Source organism: Plectropomus leopardus, chromosome 11 (assembly GCF_026936395.1).
Source record: "Plectropomus leopardus strain MGB_pleo_1.0 chromosome 11, ASM2693639v1, whole genome shotgun sequence".
In the NCBI taxonomy this organism is placed as follows: Eukaryota; Metazoa; Chordata; class Actinopteri; order Perciformes; family Serranidae; genus Plectropomus; species Plectropomus leopardus.
The window spans coordinates 37,403,861-37,421,458 of record NC_142186.1 but is presented as its reverse complement, the minus strand read 5'-3'; the positions used below and the strand labels follow the sequence as shown (position 1 = coordinate 37,421,458).

The 17,598-nt window shown below is 43.1% G+C and overlaps 1 protein-coding gene across 1 annotated transcript in view; it reads right to left on the bottom strand.

Annotated features, from left to right (window-relative positions):
• Positions 1-193: 193 nt before the first annotated feature.
• tp53inp1 (tumor protein p53 inducible nuclear protein 1) overlaps positions 194-17,598 on the bottom strand; it is a 24,383-nt gene continuing 6,978 nt past the window's right edge. Inside the window, exons 2-5 of the mRNA XM_088084857.1 lie at positions 16,174-16,515; positions 11,155-11,517; positions 6,000-6,510; positions 194-5,039 (exon numbers count right to left, since the gene is read on the bottom strand). Coding sequence (XP_087940983.1) covers positions 4,817-5,039; positions 6,000-6,510; positions 11,155-11,287 — 867 coding nt within the window. The 5' untranslated portion in view covers positions 11,288-11,517; positions 16,174-16,515 and the 3' untranslated portion in view covers positions 194-4,816. The remainder of the gene's footprint in view (positions 5,040-5,999; positions 6,511-11,154; positions 11,518-16,173; positions 16,516-17,598) is intronic.

Below are 17,598 nucleotides of genomic sequence, written 5' to 3'. Positions count from 1 at the left end.
TTCTGCATAGTAACCAATAACTCAGATGTCAGACGAGTAAAGACAATAATAATCACGCTGACACTTCTCTCTCGAGGAGCGACAGAGTGACACTCGTGAGGACACGACGAGGACACGACGAGGACGGTGAGACTGGGATCAAAGATGACGTGTTTCGGCAGAGGGCTGAGGAAAGACTCGGCGGGCAGCCAGCTGTGTATGAAAACATTTATTGGAGGCTAATAAGAGATCACGTGTATTAACTATTACAGTTGGAAAACAGATGACCCCACTTTTTCATTAGCATTTGTTTGACATCAGAGTGAATTGATCCGTCATACATCCAAAATACAAAGATGGAGACCAGTTATGTCGATAAATAAAAAGTTAACCCTAAAATTCCTACACCTTTTTTTTCCTTTTTGGCAAAGTGCTGTATTATTCCAGTAAACTACACAAAAATAACAACAAATAAAGAGTCTAACACTTGGTGAAAAATAAAAATGCCACAAAATATTCTTCACACTTTTTCTTAAAATAAACAAGGAGAAAAGAGGTTTTGCTACATCATTCTGTCTGGTTTGTTGAGTCATTATAAAAAGGTGTGTGGGCGGCGGCGAGGGCGAACAGGCGCCCTCCGAGTGGTGCATAGTTGGTTTCTGATGTCTGTTTGGGTGTTTTTGTTTTTTTATTACGTCCACTCGGTGAGTTCAAGTTCTTCATCGATGCATTGTCATTACAACATTTCAACCTGGAAGGCACGAGATCCACAAATTTCAAGGCATTGAACAAAAAAACATTAGAAATCCCTGTTAGTTTGATGATGGAGAGATGAACTCAGAAGTAAAAAATGAAACGATAAAAGGCTCCTGACAGCAGGAGGAGACGGAGCATCGTCTCCTCTGATCCCTTCTGTCTTTAAGTTTGCCTTTTTTTAAAAACACAAAATAACATCGTCCATGATTGCAAAGCTCGAGAGCTGAAAGAGAGACATTCAAGAAATAAAAGCTACAACAGCTTAAATACGCCAGAGAACCACTCGACTATCGATTATTTACAGCCAAACCGTACAGACGCCTAACAAACGTTTGTTAGTGCTCTCTTAAAAAAAGTTACCGTCCATCAACACGACTGCAGAGACGAACTCATCAGCTGTGACTGAAGATCCAGGAAACACTCAGCAGACAGCGAGGACTCCTTTAAAAAAGACTGTGAGTTGATCGATTCTGCATCTTTAAACAGGATTCACTCCTTCAGCCACTTTAAAATGACCTATTTTCATCTTTTACTGCCGATCAAGGCTGCAAATTAATGCTGGTAAAATATGCAAATGGCTTTGCATATTGTGTTAATAACAAACAAGTACAGGCATGTATTAATATGCCAAATGGTTACATATTGAAAATACAAATAAAGCTGCTGGAGTTGCTTCACTCAGCAGCCAGAAAAATGGCGATGATGTGTTGAGTGGCAGGTGAATTTAATTGCTGTGATAAAAATGGGCCATAATAAGTAAACAGAAATCATGATTTAGCATCTCATTATTTAGACTTTTATAGAAATATTTCACAGTGTTTTTATGCTTCTTATTTTTGTCTTTTCCTGACAGAAAAGTGTTTCCAGAGGCTTCAGTCACTCTGCGAGATGCTGCTTTAGTTTCTGCTCTGCTGCAGCGTGAAGACTCGGCCTCGGCTCCACTTTCCCAATGGCAGACGCCGCAAACGTCACAGTCCGCCATCTCAGAGCGGCGAGGCCGAGAACCGCCGACAAACACTTCAACAGCAACAACAAAAAGAATCGATATTATAACAGGTTAAAGGTCAAAGGTCATTGCTACTTTTTTTGGTTTAAATATTTTAAAAGTTTAGCGAAACGTAACTAAGTTAACATTGAAAACAGAAAAGTTAAAAAGCATAAAGTACATTTCTAAAACCGTGTTAGGTAAAATACGAACGCAGCTGAAAAAGACCAACAGTTTCTCTCCATCTGGATGGATTTCCAACAGTCGACTGAGAGCCAAGAGTTCATTTTCACAGTCCAAAAAAACACGAAAACTCAGAGTTTCTCACAGGCGTCATGACGAGGGAAAGCGGGCGGGGACAGAGCTGGAAAACGTCCGCGCACGAACAAAGAACCATCAGCCGTCAAGTAAATCTGCATGTTCCTAAAGAGCAAAGGTGATTGGTTGTGACCCTGAGAAGTTGACTGCAGATTCATTTAAGAACAAACAAAATTATAACAAAAAGAAATTAAATCTTTTTTTCTTTTTTCCACCGTCGTCACACGAACACGACTCTACAACCATGCAACAGATCGCACACAACTGAACCAAACATTCCTACGCAAGAAACCATATATACCAACTTCATACTGATATGTCTTTTTTTCTTTTCAAAAAAATATTTTGGAAGTTTTTTTAAATACCTTTTTTTTTTTTTTTACATTTCTATTCATCTCAAAGCTACCGTTAAAACAAGGCGTTTAGTGATATTTAACCCAGTCATTTTTACCATCTTTTTTCTTTTTTATTATCTTTTCAAAAAAATATTGTGAAAAGTACTGAATTACTGAGTCAGAGGCAGGTTCGGCCGGCGCCGCAGGAGCAAAGAGGTGACCTTTAACAGCTCTGTGATGCTGCAGGACTCCACGTCAACGCGCTCACTAACTTTAAGGAAGGAGAGGAAAAGAAAAAAAAGCTCCGACAACGAGGAAATAAAGAACACAGGAGGTCGGGTCACGAGGTGTGAGGTGAACTAAATATTAACGTCTGCAGAAAACAGACTGAAAGGCGAAGCAGCTGCAGTTCAGCTCTGAGCCAAAGTGACTCGCGAAACTCCGCTCGGCCTCTCAGTTTCCAGTTTCACAGGAAAAACCTCCTGAACGCGGCCTGCTCACACACGTTTCTCTTTGCCAAAATGCCCCAAACTTCTGCATTTCAACCCAAAAGGAGGCGGAGAAACGTCTTGTTGCAAACTGCTGGTGTTAGTTGATATTACAGCAAAAACTGAAATGTTTTACTCCTCATTCAGAAACAAAAAAGTCAAAATTAAAGATGTACATAGTTCATATTGAACCATTTGAAGCAAAGAAGCCTTGTTTGGTTCAAAAATATGGAAAGAAGGCAAAATAAGCAAGAAATTTGCAAAATGTTAAGAAAAATGAACAGAAGTATGAACAGGGAAATGACCTGGAAAAGTGCTTAAAATGATAATAATTATGTAGTTTGAAATATTTCATTAAAATATAGCTTTTCTTAGCTTTTTTTGTTTTCCTAGATTTTTTTCCCTCAGCTTTTTAAAGATAATTCTCTTAATCTACTAATTTTGTGCAATTTGCGAGACATTTTCTTAGCAGGTTGTTCACTGCCTTTTTTCCATGTTTTTGAAAAACAAAACTGCACCAATGTGCTCAGAGTTCAAAGGGTTAAATACTTGTGAAAGGCGCCTGAAAGCCGCACAAGAGGCCGAGATATTTATTTAGGTCCTGTCTTTACTTTTTTTTATAAACCAATATTTTCCTTGTTCCTTGTTTACGTTTGGGCCTCTTGTACCAAAAACGGAGATTTTTTGAAACGCTGTTTAAAGCGTCGGTTACTGGACGCGTTGTTAATTAATTTTTAAAATCTCAGTTTTAGGTCCCTAAAACTCTGTTTGTGTGTGGACGAGGAAAATATCTTCTAAAAAATTATATATCTTTGTGGACAAGGCCATAGTCGCCGTTTATGAGTCAAACCCCAGAAACACTGGATCCTACAGTTCCCATAATGCAACACTACAGCCCGTTTGTAACAGGCTTCCTGTTAAAAATAAACGATTCGTCTGCGTGGCCGAACTGTGATAACACTCCCATCATGCAGCTGTTTCCACACACACAGCAACAATCCTCATTAGCAAACGGACGGCTTAATTCAGTGGAATGTCCCTTTAATTCACCTGCTCTCTTGTCAAAAGGCATTCTGGGAAACGTAGGAACTCCCTTTTTGTGACAAACTGTTAAAAAAACTCAGATCACTGCTACGAAGGATTAGGGCCACGTTAAAGGAAAAAAAATGTTAGGTTTAGTTAGTCGAAATTTTTGTGAGAAAGGGGATATTATATCACTTAGATTAATTAATAATAATTTATTTATTTATTTTTCATAATATTACAACTTTATTCTCGAAGTCTCAAAAAAATGGTATTTTTCCTCAGTGTGGCCGGAAAACTCTGTCGCAGCTCACAGATTCTGACAGTGTCGGATTATTTGGGGGATTTTTTCTTGAACGTTTTGACTCGTAGTTTTGTAATTTTCCTGCCGAAATCCCGACGAGCACGACGTCACCGCCAAGTGATTCGGATCGGAGACGTCTCCTGAACGTGTCCAGTGAGGGCGCCCAGACTGTGACATCACCTGAGCATCCTGCCGCGCTGCGAACCTGCCGCCGAGTAAAGTGACCTACAGCATTGATTCTACACGTTAAGAACAAGAAGAAGAAGAAAAGAGAGAGAGAGGAGAAGAAGAAGAGGACGCCAACGGGACAGATCTTCTTCTCCTCTGTGATTGGACGAACTGGTCCAAAGGGTGATGGGAGGGGGGGATGCTGACCTTTTCTTTTCACATCACTTCCTCTCAGCATCAATGCAAAGGAGGGAGGATGAAGAGGAAGAGGAAGAGGAACTGGCCGCATGAGCTGATAAACAATCACCAGTCACGCTCCCGATTCCACCATCCAATCAGACGTCAGATGGCAGCGTGACTGCTGATGCGTTGCTGGTGTTGATTTCTCGTGGCCTGAAGGACGGAGGACGATGAAGGTGATGATGATGATGATGATGATGATGATGATGATGAGGACGCCTCAGAAGTTGAGGTGTCTCTGGCTCGGCTGGTGCAGGTGCACGGTGCTGGCCTTCGGGGGGCGCAGCAGGTTGAGGCGTCGCAGGGCGTTGCGGGACAGCGGTTGGGTGCGTTGGGTGGCGTTAGCCGCCCGCTGCTGCAGGAGGCCGGCGCGGGCCGACAGCGCCGCGGCGTAGCAGGCAGAGTGGAGGCTGGAGCGACGCTGGACGACCGCCACCTCCGTCCTGCAGGGGGAGACGCAGGGAGACAGAGTTAGAGACACGGCAGATCCGTCCTGATGCTTCCAGACGAATCAGCTTCAGCACCAAGAACCGAAACAGCATCCGTCTTCTTATCTGCTTATATTATTCTATTTAGGTTTCCTTTATTTGATTTGAAGTCTATTTTATTTTGTTGCTTTATTGTTTGTTTTGGTCTTTTTATTGGTATTTATTTATATTGACATTCTGACATGTTTAGTCTCCCTCGTGTTTGTTTGGACGGTTGGACTTTCTGACGTGATGCGGCTTCTCTGTGTCCCGTCTCTGTTATCGCTCTGCAGAGCACTGTGTAAACTCTGTGCTATAATAATGACTAGAATAATAATACTTCTACCAGTAATAAAAATGATTATCAGAATTACTCAACTAATAATAAAAGTCAGAATATGCAGAATATAAATGCAGCTTAGTTTTTTTTCTCCTATCTATAAACAAACAAACAACAACAAGAAAACAAAGACATAAAAACACATCATTTTTGAAACCATAAGTTATGTTGGGTAAAAAAAAAAAAGATAAATAAATACACACAACTTCCTGACATGTAATGAAACACCTTTTTAAATTCAAGTCTGAAATGATGTCAGAATATCATTCTGGAACTATTTTGGCATTTATGCATAAAACAATGTTTTTTGTTTTCTTTTAACACAGGACAACTTTCACTTTAAGAAAATGATTTTTATTTTATTTTTGTTTTCTCTGTGTTTTATTTTACATTTTAACAGGGCAAAAAGAAAATTAAGTGGGATTTCTATTGTTTATTTTGTTTATGACCTATTTTTTGGATTTTGAAATTGAAATCGAATATTTGTTTTTCTCTTTGTCGTTGTTTTATCATTTCTGTGTCTGAAAGGAAATTAAAAACACCAAAGAGCGAACTGACCGACATCCTCGCCTCCCTGAACTCTCAGGACGGTTTACCTGTGGCGGGGGCCATCCAGGGGGCGTCGGCTCTTCTCCTTCCCGGCGGAGGCGGGCACACCGGCGGGCAGCAGGCCCAGCTGCAGGTCCAGGGAGCGCGGCAGGGGGTCGAGGCTCAGCCGGGGGGGGCTGTGGTGGGCGTAGACGGACATGCTGGGGTGCTCGATCAGCAGGTTCTCCAGGGGGCTGGTCTCCAGGAGGACGGGCTGGCTGCCGCGGCCCGTGAAGCAGGGCGGGGGGGTGACGAACCAGCTCTCCTCCAGAGAGCAGGCGTCCAGGCGCAGGAAGCCGCCCTCCTCCTCCTCCTCCTCCTCGTCTTCGTCCTCCTCCTCCGCCCCGCCGTCCACGTCGGTGTCGGCCGTGGAGTTGAGGGAGGTGCAGGAGGCGTAGCGGATCGGGGGGCTGGCCATGGGGGAGGGGATCATCACCAGGTCCTCCTCCTCCTCCTCCTCCACAGGACCGACGGTGGATCCAGAGAGGCCGTCGCCGCACTGAGCGGAGCACGCTTCAGCTGCAGAGACGCAGAGACCAGGGACTCTTACTTCAGAGGTCTGAAGGATTTTTAACCCGTTAAAACCTGAGAAAAGCAACTTAACCAGAAATATCCCAAAGAATGGCAAGAAATAAGTACAAAGGTACAGGAAAAATACCAGAAACTAAAAATAATAATAAAACTATTTACTAACTAACTATTTAGAAAAAGTGCTAATTATTGCAATATAAATATCAATCTTAAAATAGTTTGAATAGAGTTTTCTGGAAATTTTTCTAATATCTAAAAATCCATCCCAGTTAGTTTTCCAATGATTTCCTTATCACTTTTTGCTAATTTTTTGCTGTTTGCAGGACATTTCTTGTCTAGTTGCTCATTTTGATGTAAAAAATTAATGAATACATTTTCTCAGGTTTAAAAGGTTTAAATGAGTAAAAGGCATCTAAATGCAGCTGAGAATAAGCAAAAAAAGAAGAAGAAGAAATCAAAGTATAACAAAAAACAAGGAAATGAGCCGCATTTCAATCTGCCTGAGACACGAGCCTCCACAAATAAAACTATACGGTGGCCCTGAGAGCTCAAAGCAAAGAAAACATGCCAACAGACTCTGCAAAATGTGTGTTTTTCTATTTTAAGTGAACTAATCCTTTAATTGTATACCGTTATCAGTCCATGATGTAAAACTTAAATGTTCTTCAGCAGGTTGTTTACTGGACCAGCTGCTGTTTGGCTGTTTGGGATTTAGTGTCTTCAGAGAGGCAGCAGGTGGCGCTGTGAGCTGAGCGAGCTGCAGCCGCGGAGAGATGTGAACAATCATCCTGTTGATGCAGAGCAGCCACAATGCTGCAGGCAGAGAGCTGCAGACAGAGAGCGCTGCAATCAGAGAGCTGCAGGAAGAGAGCTGCAGACACAGAGCTGCAGACACAGAGCTGCAGACACAGAGCTGCAGACACAGAGCGCTGCAGTCAGAGAGCTGCAGACACAGAGCTGCAGACACAGAGCTGCAGACACAGAGCTGCAGACAAAGAGCTGCAGACACAGAGCTGCAGACAGAGAGCGCTGCAGTCAGAGAGCTGCAGGAAGAGAGCTGCAGACACAGAGCTGCAGACACAGAGCTGCAGACAAAGAGCTGCAGACAGAGCTGCAGACAGAGAGCGCTGCAGTCAGAGAGCTGCAGGAAGAGAGCTGCAGACACAGAGCTGCAGGCAGAGAGCTGCAGTCAGAGAGCTGCAGGAAGAGAGCTGCAGACACAGAGCTGCAGGCAGAGAGCGCTGCAGTCAGAAAGCTGCAGGAAGAGAGCTGCAGACACAGAACTGCAGACACAGGGCTGCAGACACAGAGCTGCAGGCATAGAGCTGCAGACACAGGGCTGCAGACACAGAGCTGCAGGCATAGAGCTGCAGACACAGGGCTGCAGACAGCTGGTGCTGAGCGACGTCACACCTGCAGAGCTGCTTAATCTGCTCACCTGATCCTTCCCCACCACCTGAAGATGCTCACTGGTTCACACACACACGGTCACACACAGTGAACGTGTCCACATCCTGCACTCCTAACAAACAGCTGTTTGCGTGCCAAACTCTGGGAGTCAGCCTCATCAGCTTCTAATGACTCACAGAGACGCAGGAAGTTCTGAAAGGAAACGTGATCTCAGGCTGAACCAAAAATAACTCTGAGGCGACTCAGCAGACGTTTCCATCTGATTTCACTTCTGTGTCAGGACCTGCTGTTTTCTTCAGCCTGTAAAGCTGCAACACTCAACCTGCTTTTTCAGGATTTAAGGCCATTTGTAGGATTTTGAGACATTAGGGTCTTAGCTAGGACCGCTGTCGGGGGGGGCAAAACAATTCACAGTGTCAATCACTGCCAATCAGAAAATGGCCCCTGAGGGCACCACAGTGGGGGCCAGATTTGGCCCGCGGGCTGTAAGTTGAGTATCTGCTGTAAATAATAACTGATGAACTAATAATTTTTATGGCTTCAGTTCTGTTTTAGATTTGATCCTGACAAGCAGCTGTGTGAGCGAACCCATCGGCCTCATCGGATGACTTCGGTGCTCGCTCTGTTTACAGCATGTGTTTAACGTGGTTGTTGCTGTGCATGAGCGCCGCTGTTTGGAGTTCATTCCCACACGTGACGGGAGCAGCAGCCGGAGGCCCCGACCCTCAGAGCTCACAGAGGAATCCTTGTTTACCCACAACAGCCTGCAGAGTGCTGACTCAGCGCCTGCCAGCTGATCTGCACTCTTTATCTCTGGCTGTCCGAGCCGGCAGCAGCCGAACTCCTCCTGCAGAGGCTGCAGGAAGCGGCTGCGTGCAGCTCTGCTGTTGGAGGAGCTGCAGTGTTTGAGAGAGGTTGGCCGGCACCGTGTTTGGCCGGCGCCGTTTCGGGGTTAATGAGGTCACGGTGGATTATGAACGAACTGGCCGACCTTCCACATGACTCAGTCTCCTCTAGAGGCTGCAGCGTCTCAGCTGATTCACCTCAAACCAGACTCGAGCCACAAACGTTTCACCACATTTCCAACATGATATTGATTCAGCTCGATCCCTTTGACATGTTTCAAGAATCAAAACATGCCATGTGACACGTATGAACATGTGAGAGCCCTGCAGGACGCACAAACTCATCTGCACAGCAGCCGTCATCTGTGAAATTATGTTTTCTGCTGAGTGTGAGAGTGCTGCAGAGTCCCTAAATCATCTGTAAACATGTCGTCTGGCGCGCAGACACGCACACAGACACACACAGTTTTTCTGTCTGTCCACAAAGGCCAACATGGTCACACCTGTGCAGACGGAGTGTATGCGCATACATTTTGGGCTTCACCATTCAGGGTCGGAAACCGGACTCTGTATCCAGGTGTGTGTGTTTGTGTGTGTGATGGAGTGTGTGTGTGTTATACTGGGAGGCCGCTCTGTGCCCATACATGTCCACCTCCTCCGGCCCACAGTGGGAACTCCTCCAGTACTGTCGCCGTCTATTTTTACCTCCTCTGGTTCCTCGGCTGCTTTTGTTTCGTGTGTTTACAGGTCAACTTCCGAAAACTGCCTGATGCTGCCCTGCACCAGCACCCCCCACCCCCACCCCGGTTCTCCCCCACCACCCGAAATAATCACAGAGCTGTGGAATCAGACACGAGGCGGGACCGTCGGGTGAACGCCGGGCCAAACCACAACCTCCCTGCTTCTGGAAGTCACTGCAGTGTGTCGTATTCCTGTGTACAGGGTGTGTGTGCATGCGTGTGTGTGTGTGTGTGTACAGTGTGTGTGTGCACAGAGTGTGTGTGTGAGCGAGTGTGTGTGTGTACAGTGTGTGTGCGTGTGTGAGTGTGTGTGTGTGTGTGTACGTGTACAGTGTGTGTGTGTGTGTGCGTGTGTGAGTGTGTGTGTGTGTGTACGTGTACAGTGTGTGTGCGTGAGTGAGTGTATGTGTGTACAGTGTGTGTGTGGGAGTGAGTGTGTGTGTGTGTGTGTGTACAGAGTGTGTGTGTGAGCGAGTGTGTGTGTGTGTGTGTGTACAGTGTGTGTGTGTGTGTACAGTGTGTGTGCGTGTGTACAGTGTATGTGCGTGAGTGAGTGTATGTGTGTACAGTGTGTGTGTGGGAGTGAGTGTGTGTACAGAGTGTGTGTGTGAGCGAGTGTGTGTGTGTGTGTGTGTACAGTGTGTGTGCGTGTGTACAGTGTATGTGCGTGTGTGAGTGTGTGTGTACAGTGTGTGTGTGTGAGTGAGTGTGTGTGTGTACAGAGTGTGTGTGTGTGTGTGTGTGTGTGTGTGTGTGTTGTGTGTGTGTGTGCGGGAGTGAGTGTGTGTGTGTGTGTACAGAGTGTGTGTGTGTGTGTGTGTGTGTGTGTGTGTGTGTGTAGAGTGTGTGTGTGCGGGAGTGAGTGTGTGTGTGTGTGTGTACAGAGTGTGTGTGTGAGCGAGTGTGTGTGTGTGTGTGTGTGTGTGAGTGTGTGTGTGTACAGTGTGTGTGTACAGAGTGTGTGTACAGAGTGTGTGTGTGTGTGAGCGAGTGTGTGTGTACAAAGTGTGTGTGTGTACAGAGTGTGTGTGTGTGTGTGTGTGTGTGTACAGAGTGTGTGTGTACAGTGTGTGTACAGAGTGTGTGTGTGTGTGTGTGTGTGTGTGTGTACAGAGTGTGTGTGTGAGCGAGTGTGTGTGTGTACAGTGTGTGTACAGAGTGTGTGTGTGTGTGTGTACAGAGTGTGTGTGTGTGTGTGTGTGTGTACAGAGTGTGTGTGTGTGTGTGTGTGTGTGTGTGTACAGAGTGTGTGTGTGTGTGTACAGTGTGTGTGTAACAGAACAACAAAAAGGATATTACCTGGAAAAAGCGCTAGAATAAAAAATAAAAATATTGTTAATATTGATAATACATTTCCAATATTTTAACCTAACTTTAAATATATAATTATTAATATAGCTTTTATTGATATTTTACCCTCATTATTAAATAATTTTCTAATAAATCTCTTTCTCTGTTGAAGCTGATCACTTTTTGAAAGCGATAAAACTCCACTCTGCCGGCGGTTCAGAGGATTCAGTGTCTGTAAAAAGCGTGTGAGTGCAGCACATGAAAAGTGAAGAAGAATTTCTAAAAACGTGAACTGATGTGACCACACACAGTTTCTCATGTTCGGCAGCAGTTTCAGAGATTCTCACCCAGGTAGTTGACCAGGATCCAGTCCTCCTCCTCCTCCTCCGCCTCCTCCTCCTCGCCGTCTCCGGGTGGGTCGCGTCGGCTCAGCTCCTCCACGTCGTCCCCGAACAGAGCGCTGGCGAACCTCTGGAACATCCCCGGACGTCCTGCGGGGGCGTGCGGCTGACGGAGGGGCTGGGACGGGCGCGTGGCTCGGGGCGACGGCGGGGAGGCGTGGCGCGCGCTTTGGTCATCAGCTGCGGGGTCGGCGGCTGCGGGAAGGCTCCGGAAAGGTGCTAAAGTGCATCAATAAGGTGTGGTCGCGGATCATCTGCGGGCCAGCAGGCGCGGGCTGGACATCGCTCAGCGAGTGCAAAAGAGGAGCCCTGAAGGAAGAGAGACAAGAGTCCGGCCCGCTCTGGTTACCATGGTTACCATGCAGCAACACACCTGCTGGGGTTAACTCACGATGATGGAGCAAACCGGAGACGCAAAGACTTTTCTTTAAAATGTGAAGGAAAAGTGTATATTTAAAATGATTTGTACAGAATTATAATCTTTTTTTGAAGTTTTTTTCCAGGTCATTTGTCACTTTGTTTTTGTTTTGTTTTACTTTCTCGTCATTTTTTAAATGTTTTTTTGTGAATCCGGGTCAGACGGTTTATTAAATGACCTGTAGCTTTAAGGAGCAGCCGTCACAGGTCCGGAACACAGTCCAAACTGCAGCGCATTAACCCTTTAAACTCTGCACAGAAAACACGCTCCTGTACCTGAGCTCTACAGCGCCCCCGCAGGACAGAGGAGGACTGCAGACCCCAAACTTTGAGACACTTTTTTTTATCTTTGAACCCTCAGAGACTGTTTGTAGCATTTAATGAGATTTTCATTCTTCAGGTTCTGATCATTTTGGCTGTTTGATCTAAAAGACAGAAACACACACACACACACACACACACACACACACACAAACACACACACACTTTCTGACAGAGACAAACAGCTGCAGTGAATACAGAGACAAGCTGTATAGAGACACAGCTGTCCTCAGTCTCTGATGGACAGGACAGTGGACAGAATAAGAAGTGATGGGTGTCTCCGTCCCCCTGCAGCTGCTATGTATGTGTGTGTGTGTGTGTGTGTGTGTGGGGGAACTGGATTAAAGCCAAGGCGGCTGTGGTGTTTTTTTGCCCTGAGTTTTGCTCCTCGGGCTGCAGACGGCTCTTTGAGGAGAAAAAACCTGCAGACACTACAGAGGGCTGAAAACGTGCTCTGACACCTCGACATGTTTTAGTGCACATAAATCAGTTAATCTGTATTTTCACTCTGTGTTTGACATGTCTCATATTGGAGCATTAACCCTTTGGCTTTGACTTTGTACAGGGCCAAAGGGTTTAAAAACAAAAAAAGGGGAAATGAGCATCTCCCAAGACATTACCCAAAATTTTGCAAGTTAGTTAAAAGGTACAAGAAAATTTACTGAAAAACAGCAACAACAAAAAAAAACTGGGAAATTATTATCTATATATTATAACAACAACATAACTTTAAATAAATGATTATGATAACGAAAAATATTGTTTTATGGATATTTCTCCTAGCTTTTTAAAAAATATAATTTTCTAACTCTACGTATTTCCTGTGGGTTTGTAAGGTAGGGTTTCTTTAAAAAAAACTTTGACGTGTTTTTAACGTTATTGAGGTGACTCTTTGGTGTAATATTAATATGAGATTAATATAATAAATAAATAAAAAATCGCAGAGGGGCCTTTAGTTTTTAAGTGGCTGTTGAAATAATTACCACTAGGGGGCGGACACGAACGGGTTAACACAAACTCGTCAGCTCACCAACATGTGGAGAGACAAATGTTTTCTGTTTTGTAATTACGACAAGTGTAAATATAATTTTCTGGACATTTTTTCCTTCATTTTTCATTTCCGTGTCTGTCTTTATTTTATTTTGTATTTCTGATTGTTTTGCGGGTTGCAGGAAGGCCAAACTGCTCATTGAGATTTTTTCTGTGTTTTGAAAGGAAATCAAACTAATTTTCTCAGTTTCAGAGTTTAAAGTACTCATGAACGGCGACTTAATGCAGCGCAAGAAGTGATGACGGTCCAGGTGTTAAAGGGTTAAAGCCTCGCGTGCCAGCTGGTATTTCTGAGCTGTCGCATTTATTACACGAAGAGAACAGGAAAGAAAAAAACTTCTTCTCCACCTCTGAAAACACAGCGACAGAAAACAGATAAAAAGGAGATTTAACTGGAGGAGCGTCAACAACAGCAGGCTGATAATCTGCTGCACCTGTCCCCCCCCCCACCCCGCTCCTCCTCCTGCTCCTCCCCCCGCTCCTGCTCCTCCTCCTCTCAGGGAGAAATACTCTGATTATTTACATCATGATTGTAATCAGCTGGCACGCAGCACACCTCACCTCCTCTGGGTGTGTTTTGGTGTGTTCAGAGGGTCACTGAGTCAGCGCCGAGGCTTCCTGATGACATTTATGAATCCATTACATCAGTTTATTATTCTTCAAAGAGCCAAAACAGACGCTTAAAATCACTAAATGGGACACGACTGAGGCGCTGCAGGATCACACATCCACCCACAGTTCAATCTCACACAATATACATATATACCTGTCTTTTTAACCCCTAAAAAAATCAGGAATTTCGCTTGATTTATTTCAAAAACATGGGAAAGGGGCAAGAAAAAAATCCCAGTAATTTGCAAATTAATTTGTAAAAAGTACAATAAAATTACAAAATAATTAGTAAAAAAAAAAAAAAAAAAAAAAAAAAAAAAACATTTTTAAAAGAAATAAAAACAAGTACTCAAAATAACATAATAATTCTGTAAAACAATTTTAAAGATATAATTATGGTAATCATACATTTTCCCTTGCATTTTCACTCAGTTCTTGCCAAGCTGCAAATTCAATGTTTTCGGGGCTCAAAGGTTAAATACTGGCGAAAGGCGTCTGAACACAGCACAAGAAAAGTGTCAATCCAGGTTTAAAGGGTTAAGCAGATAAAATATCCAGAGGCTGGTAGTGGTAAATTAACCCATTGAATCCCAAGCCAATTGGCTTGGTTTCTTTCAAAATAAAAATGGCTAGAGGGCAATGAGCAACAAAAGAAGAATTACCCCAAAAATTACCTGAAAATGAGATGGTTTTTTAAAGTAATACTAATTATTATTTTTATAATGAAAAAGAACGTTTTAAAACATCATTGTAACTCTTTTCCCTATTTTAAAAAGAAAAAAACATTTTCTAGATCTACCTTGTTTTTCTTGAAGTTTCTTACCAAGTTGCCTTTTTCCCATGTTTCCAATAAATTGAACCAATGCTGATTCAGGTTTTAAAGAGTTAAGAAACTTTTGACTCTGCAGATAATTTGGGGCTGCAAAAGTAAAAGTTATTCGAATTTGTCAGCTATTTTATGATTAATCGATCCACTGGATTCATCTGTAAAATATTACAATCCAACAAGATGTACTGAAATATTGAAACGGGGATACACGAACACGGCTGCAACTAACGTTTATTCTCTTTTTAAAACATGTTTCTTATTTTGTAAATGAATCGATTGTTTTAGAAAACATCTGTGACATCATCATCTTTTGTTGACAAACACAGCTGCAACCAGCTTTCTTATTTCTACAATTCTACAGTTTCATTTAGCAGACGCTTTTATCCAAAGCGACGTACAACACAAGCAAGAATTTAGACTTAAGGAAAAACCCTTAGTAAGTGCAAAAAGTGCTTCAGGTGTGATTGGTCACAGGTATTGCCGTCTAGTGGCAGAAGAAGTGCCGCACAGCCCCCCTCTTTTTTTTTTGGAAACCAAAGTAATAACCAGTGGCGATCTCAGCATCTGAGATTCAACAATCACTACTTACGATGACAATCAACATACAACATCACACTACTTTGTCAGTGCTAGATAATCAAAGTTGTGTGATGTTGTATGTTGATTGTCATCATATTTGTGTTTATTATTATTGTGTCATGTATTTGTGTTTATTATTTTGTATGGATTGTTTGGTTAATAAGACAAAGACAACAAATAAACATTAAAGAAGCAGCAAATCCTCCCTCTGAAAATGCTGAAATGTCGACTGTTGTATGATCATTCGGTTAGTCTATAAATTATAATTGAAATGTAACGAATACAAACATAATATAATTAACCTAAAATGGAACAAATATGTCATAAATGTTAAATTTGTGAGGTCACAGTTGATAAATGTTGGGCGTTTTAACAGAAAACGGCTGCGGCTCACTTTTTGTTATTTTATACTCTTATGTTGTTGATTAATCGACTGTTATCGACTGTAATCACAACAAAGTGACATGTTCAGATCTCCTGTTTTGTTCGGCCAACACCCCAGACACTTTGCATTTACAACGACGCGAGTCGAGCAGCGAATCCTCGTTTAGAAAACGCGCAAATCAGCGCGTCTTTGACATTTTGACCTCATAAATCGCCAATTATCAAAACGGTTATCGATTAACTATCACATCGATAGACTAATCTTTAAATCGGCTGGTTATTCCAGCGCCAGGGTGACTGAGGAACCAGTCTGTAGGACAGAAAAAGACAAACTGGTGCAATAACAAAGTGGGGCAGCAGCTTGTGTGTTGGTCGGTTTTGTTGGTTACAAAAGGGAAGGGGAGGAGGCTGTAACTCGACACCAGCTGGGCAGGACCGCCGCCTGCCTCTTTACACTTTTATCGCTTCAAATATGTCAAGATAATATCCTCCAAAACTCTCAAAGCCCTTTCTGTCGGTTAGTCCAGGAAATACACGCAGCCCGGCAGAGCGGGGGCTAGCTTAAACAGCCTAGCTAGATTAAGCTAATGCTGCAGTAAGCCGACTGAAAAAGCATCGCGCGCGTTAAAAAACGGCACTTAACTGGTTAATGTTGCTCCGTGTCCGACATTAGCAAGAGTCTGTGCGGTAAAGTGGGTGTAAAAGCCGACTGTCGTCGGAATAAGAGGCGCCGGAGCCGTTAACGGCCGCCGAGAGGAAAACAAAGGACTCACCTGCGGCGGACGGACAGGATGTAAACAGCTGATTTAGATCCTGAAAAATGAGGTAGTAACGCGTTACTTTTCAAAAAATGGAAAAACTTGAGGTTTCTTCTCGGAAGAAATAAAATATTTTTAAAAAAGTTAAACTTAAAGACTGAACATCGGGAGGCTGCTCCTCTCCTCTCTCCGTCAGTCCGTTTCCTCCTCACTGCTCCTCTTTTGTTGTTGTTATGGAGCTCCAACAGCTGATCGGCCTGACGTCACACACAGCGGCCAATCAGAGGGGCCGGACCAGAGGCGGCTCGGCCAATCACAGGCGGCGTTACATGATCCCACGAGCTGCTCCTCCTGCTGCTGTGAAGGAAAACAGAGCGATTACATAAGGAGGAGAGCCGGGTCAGTGCGGCCCCGGGGGGCCCGCACACACCCACAAATACTCAATACTACACTAAATAATAATAATACTCTCAAAGTTCACCGAGACAGCACCTGCGAAAACTCAGTACTTACATTCAGACTGTGATAACTGTGTGTGTGTTGATGCATGTGTCCTAAATGTAGTCCAGATTGTGTATCTGAGTGTAATCAGTGAATTTGCAGCTCAGCTCCTACAATAAGTCTAAAATACACTGTGGAAACTAAATAGTTACATTCAGACTGTTCAGGTCAAAAAATGCTCCATTGAAACCCATTCAAACTGACATTTTTAATATATTTAATCTAGAAGCATAGCAGCATCATGATAACAACCTGGCATTTAAAGGGTTAAAATTAAGAAAATAAATTAATATTTGATATTCATGATTAGGACTGATGTTGGTTAAAAAAATAAACTCAATGAAAGTATAAAATCATATTAATATATAATATTTTTTAAAGCTTGATTTTGAAAAGTGCATTTTGTGTGCAGAGCGGTGTGAATGTGAGTATTTGACACTGCACAAAAAATACGAATGTATAAAAATCTGTTGTTTTTTTATTTCAATTAGATGCATAAAGAAATCATGACAAAAACAAGGTACAAGATAGATTTATTCTTTTTTTTAAACATAAACAAAAAATGCAGTTAAATGTGTGTTTTGTGTATTTTGCTGGACAGCATATAAGGAGGACTTTATTTTGACTACATGTATTCTGATCTCCTGATATGTTCGGTTATGTTTTAAAAAAAGTATTTAAAAAACATAAGGACATTTACATAAGTTTATGTTTACAATGTTAAGTTTAAATGTTTTGTATTTACCTAATTTTGTGAATTTTGTTGCAACTCAAAGCTTGTTCTCTCTGAGCGTTAGAAACCTCAGTAAACGGTCTGAACTCCTGATCACAACAAAGAGGATTTATCTGAAGACGTTCGGAGATCTGCAAGTTCAGTTTTATTAACGTGTTAAAGAAAATACAAGTATGACTGATCACTTTGCAACCAGCAGAATACAA